At 47.8% G+C, this 16,064-nt stretch overlaps 6 protein-coding genes across 6 annotated transcripts; 1 reads left to right on the plus strand and 5 right to left on the minus strand.

The window, feature by feature from the left end:
- Window positions 1–3,009: 3,009 nt before the first annotated feature.
- On the minus strand, window positions 3,010–4,292 carry K441DRAFT_690862 (uncharacterized protein; the record flags this gene model as incomplete). Its single annotated transcript, XM_067652427.1, has 2 exons — window positions 3,010–3,062; window positions 3,392–4,292. 2 exons carry the CDS (start codon window positions 4,290–4,292, stop codon window positions 3,010–3,012), a joined length of 954 nt encoding a protein of 317 aa, XP_067497475.1.
- Window positions 4,293–4,568: 276 nt separating this feature from the next.
- K441DRAFT_332676 (uncharacterized protein) lies at window positions 4,569–5,624 on the minus strand. The gene is made up of 4 exons (XM_067641227.1): window positions 5,401–5,624; window positions 4,999–5,346; window positions 4,886–4,947; window positions 4,569–4,818 (listed from the first exon to the last, which is right to left on the minus strand). Exons 1-4 carry the CDS (start codon window positions 5,458–5,460, stop codon window positions 4,788–4,790), a joined length of 501 nt encoding a protein of 166 aa, XP_067497476.1. The 5' UTR covers window positions 5,461–5,624; the 3' UTR covers window positions 4,569–4,787.
- An 808-nt stretch (window positions 5,625–6,432) lies between these two features.
- Window positions 6,433–8,057, minus strand: K441DRAFT_332893 (uncharacterized protein). Its single transcript, XM_067641228.1, has one exon. The coding sequence runs from the start codon at window positions 7,893–7,895 to the stop codon at window positions 6,681–6,683; it is 1,215 nt and encodes a 404-aa protein (XP_067497477.1). The 5' UTR covers window positions 7,896–8,057; the 3' UTR covers window positions 6,433–6,680.
- A 1,219-nt stretch (window positions 8,058–9,276) lies between these two features.
- K441DRAFT_682225 (uncharacterized protein) lies at window positions 9,277–9,805 on the minus strand (the record flags this gene model as incomplete). Its single annotated transcript, XM_067651553.1, has 2 exons — window positions 9,277–9,480; window positions 9,653–9,805. The coding sequence occupies 2 exons, from the start codon at window positions 9,803–9,805 to the stop codon at window positions 9,277–9,279; spliced, it is 357 nt and encodes a 118-aa protein (XP_067497478.1).
- A 1,010-nt stretch (window positions 9,806–10,815) lies between these two features.
- K441DRAFT_591666 (uncharacterized protein) lies at window positions 10,816–12,729 on the minus strand (the record flags this gene model as incomplete). Its single annotated transcript, XM_067644844.1, has 1 exon — window positions 10,816–12,729. A coding segment is annotated over one exon (1,914 nt), but the record flags the coding sequence as incomplete, so codon positions are not given.
- Window positions 12,730–14,735: 2,006 nt separating this feature from the next.
- K441DRAFT_700885 (uncharacterized protein) lies at window positions 14,736–15,844 on the plus strand (the record flags this gene model as incomplete). The annotated part of the gene is made up of 3 exons (XM_067653292.1): window positions 14,736–14,862; window positions 14,961–15,131; window positions 15,205–15,844. The coding sequence occupies 3 exons, from the start codon at window positions 14,739–14,741 to the stop codon at window positions 15,705–15,707; spliced, it is 798 nt and encodes a 265-aa protein (XP_067497480.1). The 3' UTR covers window positions 15,708–15,844.
- Window positions 15,845–16,064: the final 220 nt, after the last annotated feature.

Raw genomic sequence — 16,064 nt, forward strand, 5'->3', positions numbered from 1 at the left:
ATTTATCGTCCTTAATATCTAATCTACGTAATAGTTTATTAGTTCCTCTAAACTTTAATAATTTTAGCTCTATAGCTAATAGCTTTCGCTATACTTAGCGTCTTTATTAATTTGGTATGCGTTATTATAATAAAACGCAAAACTTTTAATTAAATACTCTTTGGTTCCTTATAGTATACTATCGTCCCTCTATATATATATATCGTCTACTAGCCTAGTTCCCTTTACCATGTAGTTACTCTAACTATCTTTATAGTTTCTAGTAAAATAACCCTATTTTCTATAATTTATATAAGCTCCCTCTTTAAACTATTTTTCTTATTATAAAGTCCGCTTAAACGTCTTCTGCTACTAAGATCCCTAATTTAGCCTCTGCTCCTTAAACCTTTAATTACTTAATTCTTATCCCCTAGGTTTCTATAATTGTTTATTTCTATATTCTTTAGTACTACTTAGGTCTATTAGCTCTAGTCCGCTATTTTATAATTTTTAACTTAATTAATGCGTGCTCTACGCCTTATATAATTGTATAATTATTTCTTAACCCTTTTTAGTCTATTCTTATTAATAGATTCTATTATTAATCTTAATTACTTAATCTATTAATTCCCTAAGTATATCCATATCTTCTATTAAGATAATTATATCTTAAACTTTTACCTTAAGTCCCTGTTTATACTATGCTATAAGCGCCTTATTATTCTACTTAACCTATATAGCTAGCGTTTAGAACTGTATTATATACTTAATTGTTAAAGTTTATTATACTAAGTTTTAAAGCTTTTATTTCGCTATCCCTTAGCACGTCAATTCGGGTCCAATTGTTATCGATAAGATCCAGCCAATCAATTGAACTGCATTTAACGCCCGTACTCAGGAATACGAAGCTTTTAATAGAGGCCAAACTCCATAGTATTTTAATATATAAGCTTATTCTTTGAAGTTGAGTCGCTCAATATGAGGTTACTAGCACTTATCCTTTCTGCAGAAATTCTAGCACGAGTAGAAGGCATTGCGGTAGGTATTTGTGCGTTTTTGAAAACGGTGTTCCCGCACGGACCACTTACTCGTTGGACCCTGACGTGCTAAGGGATAATTATTACTTTTAGGTCTCTAAATATCTATATTAGTTAGCTTGTAAACCTATTCTAGCTTAAAAACATATATTTAACCTTTAGGTTAGTAGTTATATCCCTATATATCTATACCTTAGTAAGGTAAGATTTAAACCACTTAAGTGCTCTCCTTAATAAGAATAGTCCTATATAGACTACTTGGTCTATAGGTATAGCAAGCTTTACGCCTTCTTATATTACCTTAAAGCGCATTTATTGTCACAGAACCCCACCGCAGGGGCCTCCATAGGAGAACCCCGTGCTCTCGCGTACACCTCGCGTACAGCTTATGTCAGCTACTCGTAGGTATATCACCTCCTTACGCCCTCGACCCTTACGATCGATCGCGCAATGTCTTGTAGACTCCTCGAATACATACGCTCTGTAGCCACTGCCCCCGCCCCGTGACATTTATATAAGAAACTCTTTAAGCTTTAACTTTTCTCCTAAGAATTGCTTAACTAATAGTAACTTAACCTTTGCTACTCTAATTCCATTAATTCGCTCCTTAAGTATTTAATTATCATCTATTAATTAATTAACCATTTTTTATAGTTAACCTACCGTAACTAGCTGCGAATCTATATTCTGTATACTAGTATCCCTACTTATTTCTAAAGTAGTTACTACTATTAACGGCGTTATAGTTGGTACTTTTAGTGGCATATAATTTAACTTTATTAATACTATAACTAGGTAGTAAATATGTAACAAAGCCTTATAGTAAAAACTATATTCGACTTATTAATAGGCTAGATATATAGGTAAATAAGAAGTTAATAATATAATAATAACTAGTAGAATACGTTGCCTAACAGATTAACTCTAATTATATTCTAAGATTTACTATAAAGAAGAGAACTATTTAGGTAGGGACTGTAGTCCTTTAAATATATAATACTGCGCCTAAGAAATATACTAAGTATGTTAGTACGTTAGTACGTTAGTACGTTAGTACGTTAGTATATTACGTTTCCACATTCCCACGTTCCCACGTTCCGAACTTATAACGTAACTAGCTATATAACTCGCTACCCCTTATCCTATAGCTCGATCGGTTCTAGCGCCTCTTATACTGTCTTAACTAACCCGTTTATATCTCTTCTTAGTAGTTATACTACTGCCAATATAAGGTCCGTAACATTTAAACTTCTTACTAAGTAGGAAGGATATAAAATATAAACCTAGAAAACCTATAACTAGATTAAGGCTAACGCTCCTTCCTTAGTAAAAGAATTCTATAAGGAACTTCCTTTGTAGCCTACTTTAGCTAAATAGATATAATATAAAGGCAAATAACTACCGCCTAATATAAATATATATAAAACGATAGTAGGAAGCTTAAAATTAAAAAGAACTTAAAATAAATTATAATACTCGTAATACGGTAAAACTAAAAGCCTTAAAATATTAAAATATTTAAGCCTCTAGCTAAAAGGGGGGGTAGTATAATAGGACTAGCCCAGTTATAGTGAGAATATCTTAGTAAAACACTTAATAGATAAATTCTGCTAAGTTCTGCCAACTTAATCAAATTCTGTCGAATTCTGCTAGCTTAATTAACTTCTGCCAAGTTCTACCAGATTCTACCGAAGTCCGTTAAAGACTACGTACGTGCGTGCGCATATACGTACGCATCGACCACTAAGACCCCTAACTATTTAATTATAAGATTCTCGCGTTATTCCTTTCTCTTCTTTACGCAACGTCTTGTTCCTAGCAAGAGCTATCCCTTAACCCGCCGAGTTACGTCCATCTGTTATCGATAAGGATTTAGCCAATCAGATCAATAGGATCAAGGGTCCGTGACCACACGCGTACTTTTGATTCTGGTGTTCCCGCACGGACCATCTACTAGATGGACGCCGGCGGGTTAAGGGATATACCCTCAGATTTAGATAGAATTTATATTGTTCCTTCGAATCTTCCCCGAAGCCTCTTCGCGCCCTTACATAATGTCAGTTAACGGGAAAAATGTCGATCCCGCACGGACAACCATATGGTACGTGCACCCGTGTAAGGTACCTGTGGTGGTGCGTGCGGGATTCATGGTACAATTTGTGGTTCGTCTGCAGAACACTAGAATAACTGACTATGATGGGTGCTCCGCCAATTTGTACCGCCACCTTAGGCGCTCCTCCAAAGCCCTATCTATCTTAGCTGTTGGCGCGGCAAACCGCCCTACTCATCTACTGACGCCATGCACCCTTCCCCTTACCTGTCCTCCTGCTCGTCTTCCTCTAGTGATCTTCCATTGACCTTCTGGCCATTCAGACCTTCTCTCAAAGCGTCTACCGCTTTCTCCAAGCTGCCCAAGCCTTCTACACCACCTCTCTCGGTAACGGTCCTCCCTAGTAAATCATAGATTTCTGCCACCCTCCCAAGCACTTTCGCCCGCTCGCCCCACCCGCCGTCCTCCTCAAAGCACTGCCCAATCTGCACCATCTCCTCTACCCATCTGTACGCCTTGCCCGGACACGCAACCACGCCTCCAGCCGCCAGCTTGCCCGTCATGGGACTGTATTCAGAAAGGTAGCTTTGGAGCTCGGGCAGTACGTTGAGCGACGATGCGGTGCTGAAGGACTGGAGAGCGAGTCCTATAAGACCCTTCGTGAGGGACGCGAAGCAGCATTTCAGACCGGACGCGGTACCAATGGTGGGGGAGAGATATTTGGTATTTAATGTTTGAGCAAGATGGGCTCCATTTGCCTCGGCATCGCGGAGAGGATGAGGGCCTGAGAGGGGGATGCCGGGCCGTTTCCAAGACGTCGAATCGGCGATTGGAGAGGGAGGTGGGCCTATAATGCCGCCGTCAACGAGACGGAGCTGTGGTGCGTGCGAACGGAAATTGGACTCAATTTTCCTGGCTGTGGAGGGTGATATGGCATTGAGGTCAAGGAAGTATAGAGGTGGAAGGGTTGCTGATCGAGGAGAAGGAGTTGTATTCAACGCAGCAATAATGCGGGACGCGGTGGGGATGGCATCTCTTGGTGCAACAAGCTCTATATCCGTGGTTACAAGAGTTATTGAAGCTGAAGAAGCACGTGACTGTGTTGAGGGGCTGCGATCCGCAACGTTTGTGAGGACGCGGTAGTTGTGCGCTTGGAGAAGTTTGGCGACGCCCAGGCCCATCGAACCAATGGAGAGAACTCCGACTGTCGCTAAAGGCGCAGGCATGATTGATAGTAGGCGGAATGTCGCTGTTGTTGTTGAAGGTGGGCTTTGGTGTTCACAGGAAGATAACGATACTCCCGCAGTGGGGTTGTCGATCCCAGACAGCCACCCAATGGCTATTCTGACTACTTCATAAGCATGTAAACTAACCCATGTCAGTCCATCCTCCACACAGTCATAGGGGTTTGAGATATTTGCTGACTACGTGGGAAAGCTTCTAAAATACTTCAAAGAGATTCACCGCATCATTTTTCACATGCTGGGTGGTTCGATAAGCGTCATACTTTTTCTCATTCGAACTACACCTAATTAAACTTCATACAGAAGCCATTTGTTATCCAGCGCATCATTACAAGTCCATAAAGAATTGGAGGGTATCGTCATTTCGAATCTCCCAAACTCAAGGCACTCCAAAAACACCTATCCTTCGCAGTATCAATTTGAGCCGATTGCATGGTAGTATGCAGGTTTGCATGATATGATAGAGCCTGCGAAGGTTTAGACGTGGGACCTGCCCCAGCGGCGGCGACTATTTTGCAAATGCTCAGTACAATGGCCAAGTAGAGTGACTGGAGCTCGTTTAACGGAGCACTTACTGGGTAGCAACGCCGTCAGTTGCAACGGTGCGGTTTTGGAGATGATGATAGACATAGAAGCCCTACAGGTTGTCAGTTGAGCTGTTTGAATGGGTAGCGGAATCTTTATTTACTAGAATTGCGGAGGCAAGCCAGAAGCAAGCCGAGATGAAGCTGAAAGCCTCAGCAGCTTTCCACTGGCTGCAATACGAGCCATTGGTGAGCCCGCCCCAATGGAAGATACCGCCACAGTTCATACGATGAATCCAATTGACGAGCGCTCCAAATGCAGCGAACCAAGCGGCCGAGATGAGGAGATCGAATGGGTAGTGGAGGAATTGGCTGGTGAAGGGCAACAACCAGATCAAAGACAGCACGGCGCTGAGTACAGCGATGACTTCAGTGTAGATCTCTCTGCCTTCAGGACCAATATTGTATTTGTGATGCTGGTGCAGGAAATAGGCAACGATACCCATCACTACCTAACTAGAGTTCAGTGAAGTGCTGATGAGTTATACATCTCGTTGGTGACGTACTGCAGCGCAGACGAATTCGCCAAAGCGCAGGAAGACGGAGAAAATGCGCGACAAGAGCATGACTGCTGTAGATGCTTCTGAGAAACTGTTGGTGGATTCTAGAGGACTGGATGGTAGAGGCTACGGGCTCGTTGACAAAGGCTGATTGAAAGAGTCGAGGACGCAAGCGGGAGAGCGAGGCTTAAACTTTGTGGAATACAGATTATTTGTTTGTCTTGCTGGCGAGCAAAGTTGGTGAAACAATCAGAGATAGCGTTAGGAGCCACGTAACTATTTATCGTTGACTACCCTCCCTGGCCTGGATGGGCATCATCATCGATTGCTCATTCTGAATTGCCCGCCCAAACTCACCTGCCACACGTCGCACGAGGATAAATCGATGCCATTCCATGTTTTCCCTTGGACATTTCCCTTTCAATGACCTCACAGGACCGGACATCCTTGCTAAAACGAGCGAAACAAGCCTTGCGGAGAGTGGAAAGGGCCATCAGGTGATCAGAGGTGTGAAAGACACGCGATGTCTTGCGCTCTTGCTGTGCGGTACAACCAATGTTCTGCAGCTCAAGCCACTCTGGGCAACTGGGCAGACAATCCAGAGTGTTCGGGATGACCTGGCCGTCGAATCACCATGGAGTTGCCACAACTGTGGGTTCATGATCACAGCGAAAGAGGACGGAATGAGCGAATCACTGACGAGTGGAGAGATGTCTGTGAATCGCAAACCGGAATGCCAGGCAGCCGCCAAGGGAGATGGAATTGTCCAGAGCAACGTGGACAGGAAATGACTGCTAGGGCTAGAGACTTGGATCAAAAAACCTGTCGTTGAGCAACATGACGGGAACGAATCGGAACCGAGCGAAAAAGCTCTCATCCGTGCGTTTGCTCCCAACCACGCCCACTATCCTGGAGTACTTTGTATCTCTCCATCCAACTTCCTCCCTATCAGCCATCTACGTTCCGACGCCTCTTCCATACACGTGTGCTACACTCGACGACGCCTTCCTGCTCCTGTCCGATATTGCTGCTACGCGCCAATATGTACGCGGCATCTATCCACTAGCGAAGTACCTCGTGCGGTCTGAAAACACAACAGCATTTTTCGGGGACAATAAAAGAACATTCTAGTATGCAGAATTTTGGAGAAGCAAACAAACCCAAGGCCGTTTAGCGCTTTATACATGGTGCAAGATTCCCCTAACTGAACTACATGAAACCGTCACAGGAATCCGTTGAGCCAGCCTAGCTATAAACATGCGAACTCCTTTCCCCTCCACGATCCTTTACGTTGAAGTCTTCATCTTCGTAACCGGTTGTTCTGATTGCGTCATTCCTTTCGCCAACGACGATACTCTCTTTGGCGTAACTGGTGAGGTCGGCGAGGTCGATGAAGCACCAGTTACCTTCGTCGGACTTGGCTCATAATCGTATCCGACAACGGTTCTCCCGATCTTCCGCGGCGGAGGATGCACATTGTGGACCTGGCAGCTGGCTCCACTTGAACTAGGGGGTGCGGGTGGAGGCTGAATAATCTGCTGCTTGCTTTGCTGCTTGAATTCCTTGAGCATATCGCCAAATGCCGCAATGAGTTTCCCCTGTCCTTCGCTGACCTGCTTGATCTGCGATGCATTTTGATCGATGGCAGATTGTAATGTTTGTGTAATGGCACCATTGCCGTTTGTCTTAGAAGGCGGGGCAGGCTCCGCTTGCTGCTGTTGTATACGCGTTTGATTCTCCGCGAGCTCCTTGATCTGGGTGGTGTTCTTTTCCAGAGCAGACTCCATTCGTTTTATGATTGCGTCATAGTCCTCCGTGAGCTTCCTGACTTGAGTAGCGTTCTGCTCCATCATCTCGTCCATCTTCTTCTGGCTTGCTATCTGGCTTTCGACTAACTTTTCTACCAAATCCTTCATCTGTGAAGCACTTTGCTCACTTAGTTCCTTCGTTTTGTCTTTCTCCTCCTCACGTTCTTGCACTAGCGCCTTGATCTGACCCTGGTTTTCCTGCTGCCCATCAGCGAGTCCTTTCATATGAGAGCTATTTTCCTCTATCGTTTCCTGTAGACGGTTCAAATGTGTAGACAGCTCCGCCATATCAATCCTTGCTACTCCTCCAATGCCACCACCGCCTCCGCCGCCGCCGAGAGGAAACCCCTTCGCATCTTGCAACGGTATTGGATCCAATGGCTTCCCGCTTGTCCCTGTTGCATCTCCAACCTGCCCATACAACCACCGTGTTTTGAGATGTGCGAACTGCTTACTTGCAGCAGGTTTTGCAGGGAAATCGTCGCCAGAGAAGGTGAAAAGTTGAGGACCGTTTCGTGCTGCGGCGTCAGGATATTCCTGCTCAACCAGAGACCACCATTCGTCCGCCACGTCAGCGGTCTCAAAGATTAGGATATAGCGAGAGAATTTGTCATGGTCAGTCTGTAGTAGATTAGTATTTGTATAATACGCAATGTTGTTCGATGATGTTCTAAGTGCGTACTCTACGGGCATAGGCGTAAAATAAGCTATTACTTGCTCCAGTAGCCGTAATCAGACCCATATCCTTGGAGGCAAAGCTCACAGAGGAGGTTTGAATGGAATACGAGTAGCTATTCGTCTTCTGCTCGGAGCTCTCGCCTGATCCTTCTGCTGGGCGCGGCATTTCGTCGAGCTGAGAGGAACGTCTCCTGTACTTCAGGCGGAACTGGGTGGGTGAGAGTCGGAAAGACATCAGGAACAAGACGCAGCACTCCTTAATACAAGTAGTTTAGTAGGGAAAGATGCAAAAAGAAAAAGCTGACGCAATGCACCTGAATTGATGAAGATGCCTTGTACTGCTTCGGTATTGCTACGCGACTTTTCTGCACACCAGTGAGGATGCGGCTTGAGTTTTCATGACGCAACTCTGCCAGATTGGCAAAGAAGAGATGCTATTTGCGGGTTGGGTTTGCAAGAAAAGTGGCCTACAAGGCCCTACTGCGGTCCACAGGGCCCTACTGCGGCCTACTGCAAGTGACCAAGGCAGAGTTGTGCCGCTGTCGCAAAGGTACATGTAAGTGCATTTGCGACAGCGGCACGGGGAGCTTCAAGTTGGTGGTCAGAAGATCCAAGCGGACCGATCGACGATGGTGGGGATCCCACCTCCCCGAGAACTACCAAGACGGCACGCAGTTCGCCCCTCTGCTTCCCATTTGTCTCCCATTTGCCTGTGTTCTTTATCTTTCCTCATTCCTACTTGAAGAAGAAAGGCCGCTCCTAGAGATCTGCTTGATGGAAGCTTAAAGCAGTAATCACTAGCGTGTGGCGTGCAGCCAATCGCAGAGCTTGCATCTTAGCCCTCGACATGGCCGCCAAAAGCTGCCAGGCCTCTTTATACGACAACCCTGTATACATTTACATTTACATTTACAAAAGCTCCAAGAACTGCCATCACGGTCCTAGAAGCAGGGGTAATTTCACTGTCGTCGTGGCATCAAAATCTTCCTTTGATTCTGGTATTTAGCTTCCTTTCTTCACCCCTTGACCATGTCTTCGATGACTTGTCTTACTCACATGTAACTCTAGTTCTATCTGCAAGAGTCATGGCCAACCCCTATTTGTAAAGGCCGGAACAGCCACACGTCGGACACTGACGTGGCTTGAGTCGATGAAACCTACCACTTTTTCCAAGATACATCCAAGGGCTAGCAGCACTGCCACGTGGATTCAAATGAGCCAGCTTGGCAACTTGAAACACCTTCAAAAATCTCAACTACTACACAAACACGCACACGTGCGCCCACCTCTTCTCACCCTTGATCCTATACACACCTTCAGCCAACTCCCCACGACCCGCCTTAAAACCGGTCGTTCACATATATTAAGCATTCAACTCCCTCCCCCATCACAATCCTCAGAGACCGCCGTCTGACGGCTGGCCATCAAAATGTCGACGCCATCCCAGCGCCAGCCACAGCACCAGCACCAGCACCATCTCTCTTCCACCAAGCGCACTAGCCCCTTCACGGTTCACCAGCGTCATTCCCACAGCCCGTAGCCCCCAAGTCCGCTTCAGCCCTCTTCGGAAGCGCACAATTCGGACCTGCCTGAGCGCCCACTCCATCGCACATACAGCTCGCAGACCGGAATCATGCAGCACAGACGAAGCACGCCATGCTGAACCCCTTCGCTCTCCCGGGCCCGTGTCGAGGAACGCAGACGTCGGGAAGCAGCCCACCGTAAATTGAACCGCAAGTAGCCCCAACCGCGCACTAGACGATGCCGCGGACCGCAGCGACCGCGATTTCCCCAAACGCGCAGCCCCGGGTCGTCGAGATGTCCTTTTCGCACGCGTCTTTGCGTTCGTTGGCCCCCTTCCCCAGCACCAGCACCAGCACCAGCATCAGCACTACTATCATCACCACCACCATCATCACCGCCATCATCATCATCATCACCACCAAAACCATCATACCCAATCCCGAACCCCCAACTTCCCACAGAGGAAACACAGCAAGTGAACACAGCACAGGTACACTCCCCTCCAACTTCCCCAAGAAGCCCTTCCTAATGCGCGCCGCGCCGTCTTCTAGTCGCAGACGCAGCGCCGGCGCAGCGGTCGGGTAGTCGCGCACGCGCGAGGTCATGCCGGACGTGTTGACGGAGAGGAGGATGTGGTCCCGTGCGAGGGACGGCGGTTGCTGAGGAGATGGTGAGGTCGAGGTCGGAGTCGGAGTCGAAGTCGGAATTGGAACCGGAATCGAGGTTCAGAATCGAGGTCGGAGTCGAGGTTGAGGTCGGAGTCGAGGTCGATGCCGGGGTTTCGGTGCTGGATGTTCTGTCCAGGTGACTTGTGGACGTAGACGTGGGTGTCGATGCAGCCAAGTATCCCTGACGCGAGGACGCTGCGGAATCTACGACTGTGCCGGGAATAACGAGGAAAGGAAATCATCGTCCCGGGTGGGGCTTTGGCAGGGAAGGGCCGGGTTCGATGTCCATCGGCTTGTTTCAAGTGTCGGACATTGGTGTGGCCTTTCTGGTATGGTTTTCGAATATTAGGGGAGGCCTCGGGGTGGACTCACGCGATGTGTGGGTTACCTGGAGGAGCTCGATAGAGAAGTACTAAATTGCCTTGGGGTGTCTGGAGGGCTTCAGCATCTAATTAAGAATATCAAATCAAGTGCTCACACGACCCTAAAGTTCTCCCTAGTATGATTGTATAACTATGAAGTTTTTGTGGTTTAATACTTGTGGCTATGAATCTATCTAAACCCTGCCGAGAGTTAATACTTGGCTTTCTACCGTTGGATACTCTACGGTACCGGGGGTCCAGAAAACTTTCAGAGGATCTTGACTTCCTTTAACAGCATGTCCCAAAATGCCAATACCACCCCCACGCTACTTCCGCCCCTGCACTTGTGCCAACAAGCCCCTTGACAGGAGGCCTCGTTTTTCAACGCAAGCCACGCCCCCTTCCCCGTCCGCCCTGCCACCCGCCCTGCTGTCGACCACTCTTACCAGGGAAAAAGTCCAACAGCGGCGTCGGCGTCCTGGCGGAGGTGTCGATACCCTCGGCCAATTCAACCTCAGGCTCCACGAGCCTTCTCATCGTGAACGCCTGTGCCTGCGTCATCGGTAAGACCGAATAGCCCGCCTTGACGCTATCCGTGATCGTATTCCTCAGGAAGGTCGTGAACTGCCCCTTGCTCGGCATATTCACAATGCCCATGCTCCTCAGAAATCCGGGGAAATGGGCGACCTCGCGGATTTCCCGGATCTGCTTCGCCATGCGCTCCGCTGTTCCAAGCGGAGGCGCGCCGTGCGTGTCAAACATTTCGTCGCGCAGACTCTCGAGCGACTTGCCGGGCACGCGCGCGGTTTTGCAGAAGAGGCTGAGGAACATCAGCAGCCGGTACGACGTCTTCGATGCCTCGAACGTCCTTTTGAGACGGTACTCGGAGACAGCTGATGGCTCCAGATAGCTTAATTCGGCCATCCCAGCGCCCTTCCTGTCCAGCATCCAGACTACATTTCGTAATATGGTCTCCTTGATGATGGCGAGTGTGAGCTCTTCCGTGAGACCGTGATCGGATATGAGCACTGCAACGAGGAGGAGGCCGAGATTGGGGAAGTGCGTCTTGGAGGTAGAGCCTGATAGGAAACGAAGAATCATGCGGTTCACGTCGCGAACGAGTTGGAGGTTCTCGGTTGCGAGGCAGAGTAGTAGGTGAAAGAGGGCAAAATAAGCCTCTACCGCTTTCTCCGAGGCGTGATTGAGAGTGCTTTTCGAGCTAGAACCCACGCGATAGGCGTCCTCAGCATCACGGCTGAAATGCACCACAACGTCGTTCATGAAATGATATATCACGTTGACGTTGGCTGAGTTTTCCAGCCTCGCCTCTCTGGATAGGTCGACGAGCGCAATGTCCAGATCGGGCTTCACCATACGCCAGTGTCGTCTTGATATAGGCAGCGGCAGCCAATGCTCAAAGGGCACCCCTTGAATGGAACGGCGGACTTTATGGTTGTCGAAAGCTTCTTTGCTCAGGAAGTCAAACTCTGACGCGAAGCTTCCTTCCTTTCTCGTGTGTAGTATTGATACGCCGACACCAAGTTTGGTCTTCATGAACCCTTTCTTGAGGCAGAAACATTGAAGCTCACGAACCCGTATGAAGTCATATGACGACAAGATTCCCTGTACTTCAGGAAACGCTCGACAAATGGCCCATAGATCTTTCGTGTCCAGCTCCGCAAAAATCATGAGTAGAAGCTCATCAGCTAGTGTCAGAAACTTTGGGGTCCGTTTGTCCAGGTCCATGGGTTCGGCATGGGTTTGAGCTGCATTTCCAGCCTTAGAAACCTTCTTCTTGGTGACATTTCCATTGGACCTTGGCGTGCCAAAGCCGCATGTCGAGCATTGGTAGTGCGCGCTCTGCCCTTGCACACGCCAACTATCCTGGTCCTCGCCATATTCCTTCAAGTTAATGACTTTGCCATAGCTTTGTTCAATCTTGTCACTAGCAAAGAAGCTAAGCAACTGAATTGCAACACCTTTCAGTGTATAGGCCGGTGTCCACCCGTCCACAGTATTGAGAATTGATGCGCAGATGTAATCGCCGAAGACGTTCGGGTGGATAACTCTCGATTGCATTCGGACTCGCGGCGGCTGGAGGGGATAGTCGTCGGTGAATTCTATCGCCATATGCAGAGGTTTGTTTCCGTGGGGGGTTAGGACAAGACATCCTTGGGTAAAATTTCCGTCGTCGACATGGATCTTGATATTGGGATATGGGTCGCTTTGGAACTCGGCCAGGTCGTGCAGGAGACGTTGACGAAGGGATGATTTAAACATGGTGGATTTTGACGGCTTGAATAAGAGACTAAATGAATAGCTCCAGAGTATCTAGCCGATTAAGGTCTGCTTCTTGAGTGGATGGGTTTGGAAGTGAAACAGAAGTTGCTGGAATGGTCGCTGTTGGCTGGAGAAGTAGCGAAGGAGCGTTATATACTGCAGGTTGCCAACTTTTAGCCTCACCGGATGACTGGAAAGGGCTGAATATGAGTCAAAAGTCTTGTTTTTGTTTCCGAAGAGGCTGCGCCGGTGAGAAACAGCCTCACGGTGTTTAGCGGGAGGCAAAGCCTCCCTCTCCTTTCTGTTGTATTGGAAGTGAGTCTGCCCATGGATTAAGAGGAAAGGCATGCGAAGATATGCCTCCTGAGCTGAAGGCATTTTCAATCGCTTCTCGAAATCAATTTTTCACCCGAGTATGCTTCACTAAATTTTATCGGTGGGTTATCAGCGCCTAGCGGAGTCGGTGCCCTGGTGGCTGCCTAGAGTAATTTCATTAGTTATCCTTTCGTTAGCTTTCCTTCGTCTTGGCAATATCTACTCTTTCAGCAATTCTCAGACAGAGATTCTATGGGCTTACAGCTCGGCGTGGTCACGGAAAAACTCGGGGTGGTCAGAAAGGAGGGATCAGTTAAGCTCACCTGGTTTAAAAGCTCGGCTCACGTGTGCGATACCGCCAGTCGCGCCAAGTAAAAGGGGTTGAGCTTACTACTAGGTGAGCTTAGCGAAACCGAATATCGGATAAACTTTTATTGACCCGAGGTATGAGTGGTCTATATATTCGGGTCCTGGGATTCAAACCCCCCCAAGCCTGCTTCTAATTGGTTAGAAAAAAAGTTGCGCGCGGTAAGTTATGGCAGAATCCACGTAACGAACATTAAAATATTATAAATATCAAAATGTCCTAGTATTACGCCTTTCCTTTTTGCTAACACCTCTATTAATACCACATAATATCGCTAAACTATAACAGCAGACGGCCCTACTAAGGCGCTATCTTAAATATTAAGCGCTGTCCTACTTGCAAGCGAAAATCAGAGGCTATGTATAGAAAATTAGCGCTAAAAAAGGAAGAGGGCAAAGCGGCGCACGTATATAGCTAAGAGGGGGGGGGTGTTCTATTAGGAGTAGAAGGGGCCTCTTGTGCACAAGCTGCCCAAAGGGGGGTAGTGTCACGGGACACCCCCGTAACACCTTACACACGTCCACCTGTTTCCACCAACTCAGCAATTAGAGACCGACCGTGAGACGGCAATCTGACGGCAATCTGACGGCAATCTATGGCAATCTGATGGCAATCTAACGGCAATCTACGGTATTCTGCCATATTCTGCCAAGTTCTGCCAGGACCGCTCCCCGAATCCTATTCTGCTCCGTGCACATGTTGACCAAGCGACCAAGTTAACGATATACAAGGGGGTAACACGAATTGCTCGGACGCCCCCCTGCTAGTATGGTATACAAAATAGCCTAGCCCTGCTATATTACTTGGGGCTCGCTTATTTTCCTCTCCATACTAGCAGGGGGGCGTCTGAGGCATTGATGTTACCCCCTTGTACACCCCTTCTTCCCTTCTTTCCTTACGCAACGTCTTGACTTCATCACACAGTTTATGTACGTAGCTTAATAATATCTACTTTGCCATATATTATCGTCGCTTTGTACTCACTCCGTGACAGGTAGCAGAGGGGGCAGTAAAGGCAGCGGTTGAGCGACCGCAACGATCACCACACAAGTGCAGCATGTGCAAATCATTAGAACACACGGCACGTACATATCCTAGACGTCAGACAACTAGCGGTTGAGTAATTCGCTGTATTTGCCCTTCGGTAGGGTGTTGGGTGGGCCGCAGGCTGATGTGGGCTGCAGGCTGATCGATTACGTTACTATTGTTATGTTAAGGCTTAGCGCCACATCAAATGCATGGGGGCCGAAATCCTTCGCCAAGTGCGAATTAATCCCATAAATGACAGCCTTCCCGCAGCGGTTTGGTAAACCCTTAGCTCTAAAATTGAGGTTAAAGACCCATGTCTCAATATTTCTGTTTCCGGCATTTCTTCTATGCTCTGCTTTTCTTGTTTTCTCAATCTTGGGCAACATGTTACTGGCGAAGTTCCAGTAATGTAGGTACACCTACAGGATGGTTTCCATGTCCGAACACAGAAAAAACTCCCGGGGGAGCGGAGCTTTGTTGCTTCATGTCCGAACACAGAAAAAACTCCCGGGGGAGCGGAGCTTTGTTGCTTCATGTCCGAACACAGAAAAAACTCCCGGGGGAGCGGAGCTTTGTTGCTTGAACGGTGCGCAATGCGGAGAAGACTCCATCTGCCATACTCAAGGTAGTGACGGTGGGAGTGGGTGGTTTGTAGGTGGATGCACGGACGGGAATTATGCGGACCCGGTATGTCGAACGTCGTGTAGTAAGTTCCACCCTATTGCTAGGTTTTGTCCCCAGCTATATATGGCAAGGCTCACGCTTATTGCGCCACAAAGCGGGTGACGCCGCAACCTGGATCCAGTACAATAACACTGAAGGACTATGGCATTGCTGTGGCAGCAAGGGTTGCACTGGAATTCCAACATCTGAATCCTTCCAAGCCGTCGCACCGTCGCAATGGTCTGCGCTGCCCTCCACGTCGACGGCCCAATCTTCCTCGACCACATCCAGTACGACAACAACTCCTTCCTCCTCCCTAAGCCCCTCGTCTACCGGGAACGAGGGTTTGAGTATAGGCGCCAAGGCTGGAATCGGTGTTACTGCCACCATTGCTGGGGTTGCTATAATTCTGGCGATAGTATTTCTTGGTCTATGGAGGAAAGCACGCTCTCGACATCAAGGGATGCCGCATGAAATAGCTGGACAGCAGCAACAAGCATCACCACAAAGTAGGATGTATCATGGTGGGTTTATCAAATCACCCTTTTCACGGCCAATGCATACTTCCCCTCCGTCTGAGATGGCGTCCGCTGAACGTAGGTTGGAGTTGCAAGGATAAGATGACTAATTGCTACATGACTACCTTAGCGTCGCAATACAGATAATATACTTAGGGTTGCAGGAGGGCTAGTTAATGTAATAAATAAGCCTGCTTCCTAGCTGCATTAGAATCCCATTCTGTGATTTCGTGGTGTGCATGAATACCTGTTTTGGATCCTTTCTGCGAAATTAACATTCTCTCACGCCTAGGTCCGAAGTGTTAGACTGCGTATGATTGATGAGAAGGCTCAGGCAGAAACAAGGTAAAGACAAAAGAAACGGCCAATCGATTACCAAGCCATGTAGTTGACGCAGGTTTTCTAGCGGTAATGTCTCTTGATTTACCACATTAATAGAGGGCTAACGGTACTCTCTA

The sequence above is a fragment of the Cenococcum geophilum genome, assembly GCF_001692895.1.
Source record: "Cenococcum geophilum 1.58 unplaced genomic scaffold K441scaffold_77, whole genome shotgun sequence".
Lineage (NCBI taxonomy): Eukaryota > Fungi > Ascomycota > Dothideomycetes > Gloniales > Gloniaceae > Cenococcum > Cenococcum geophilum.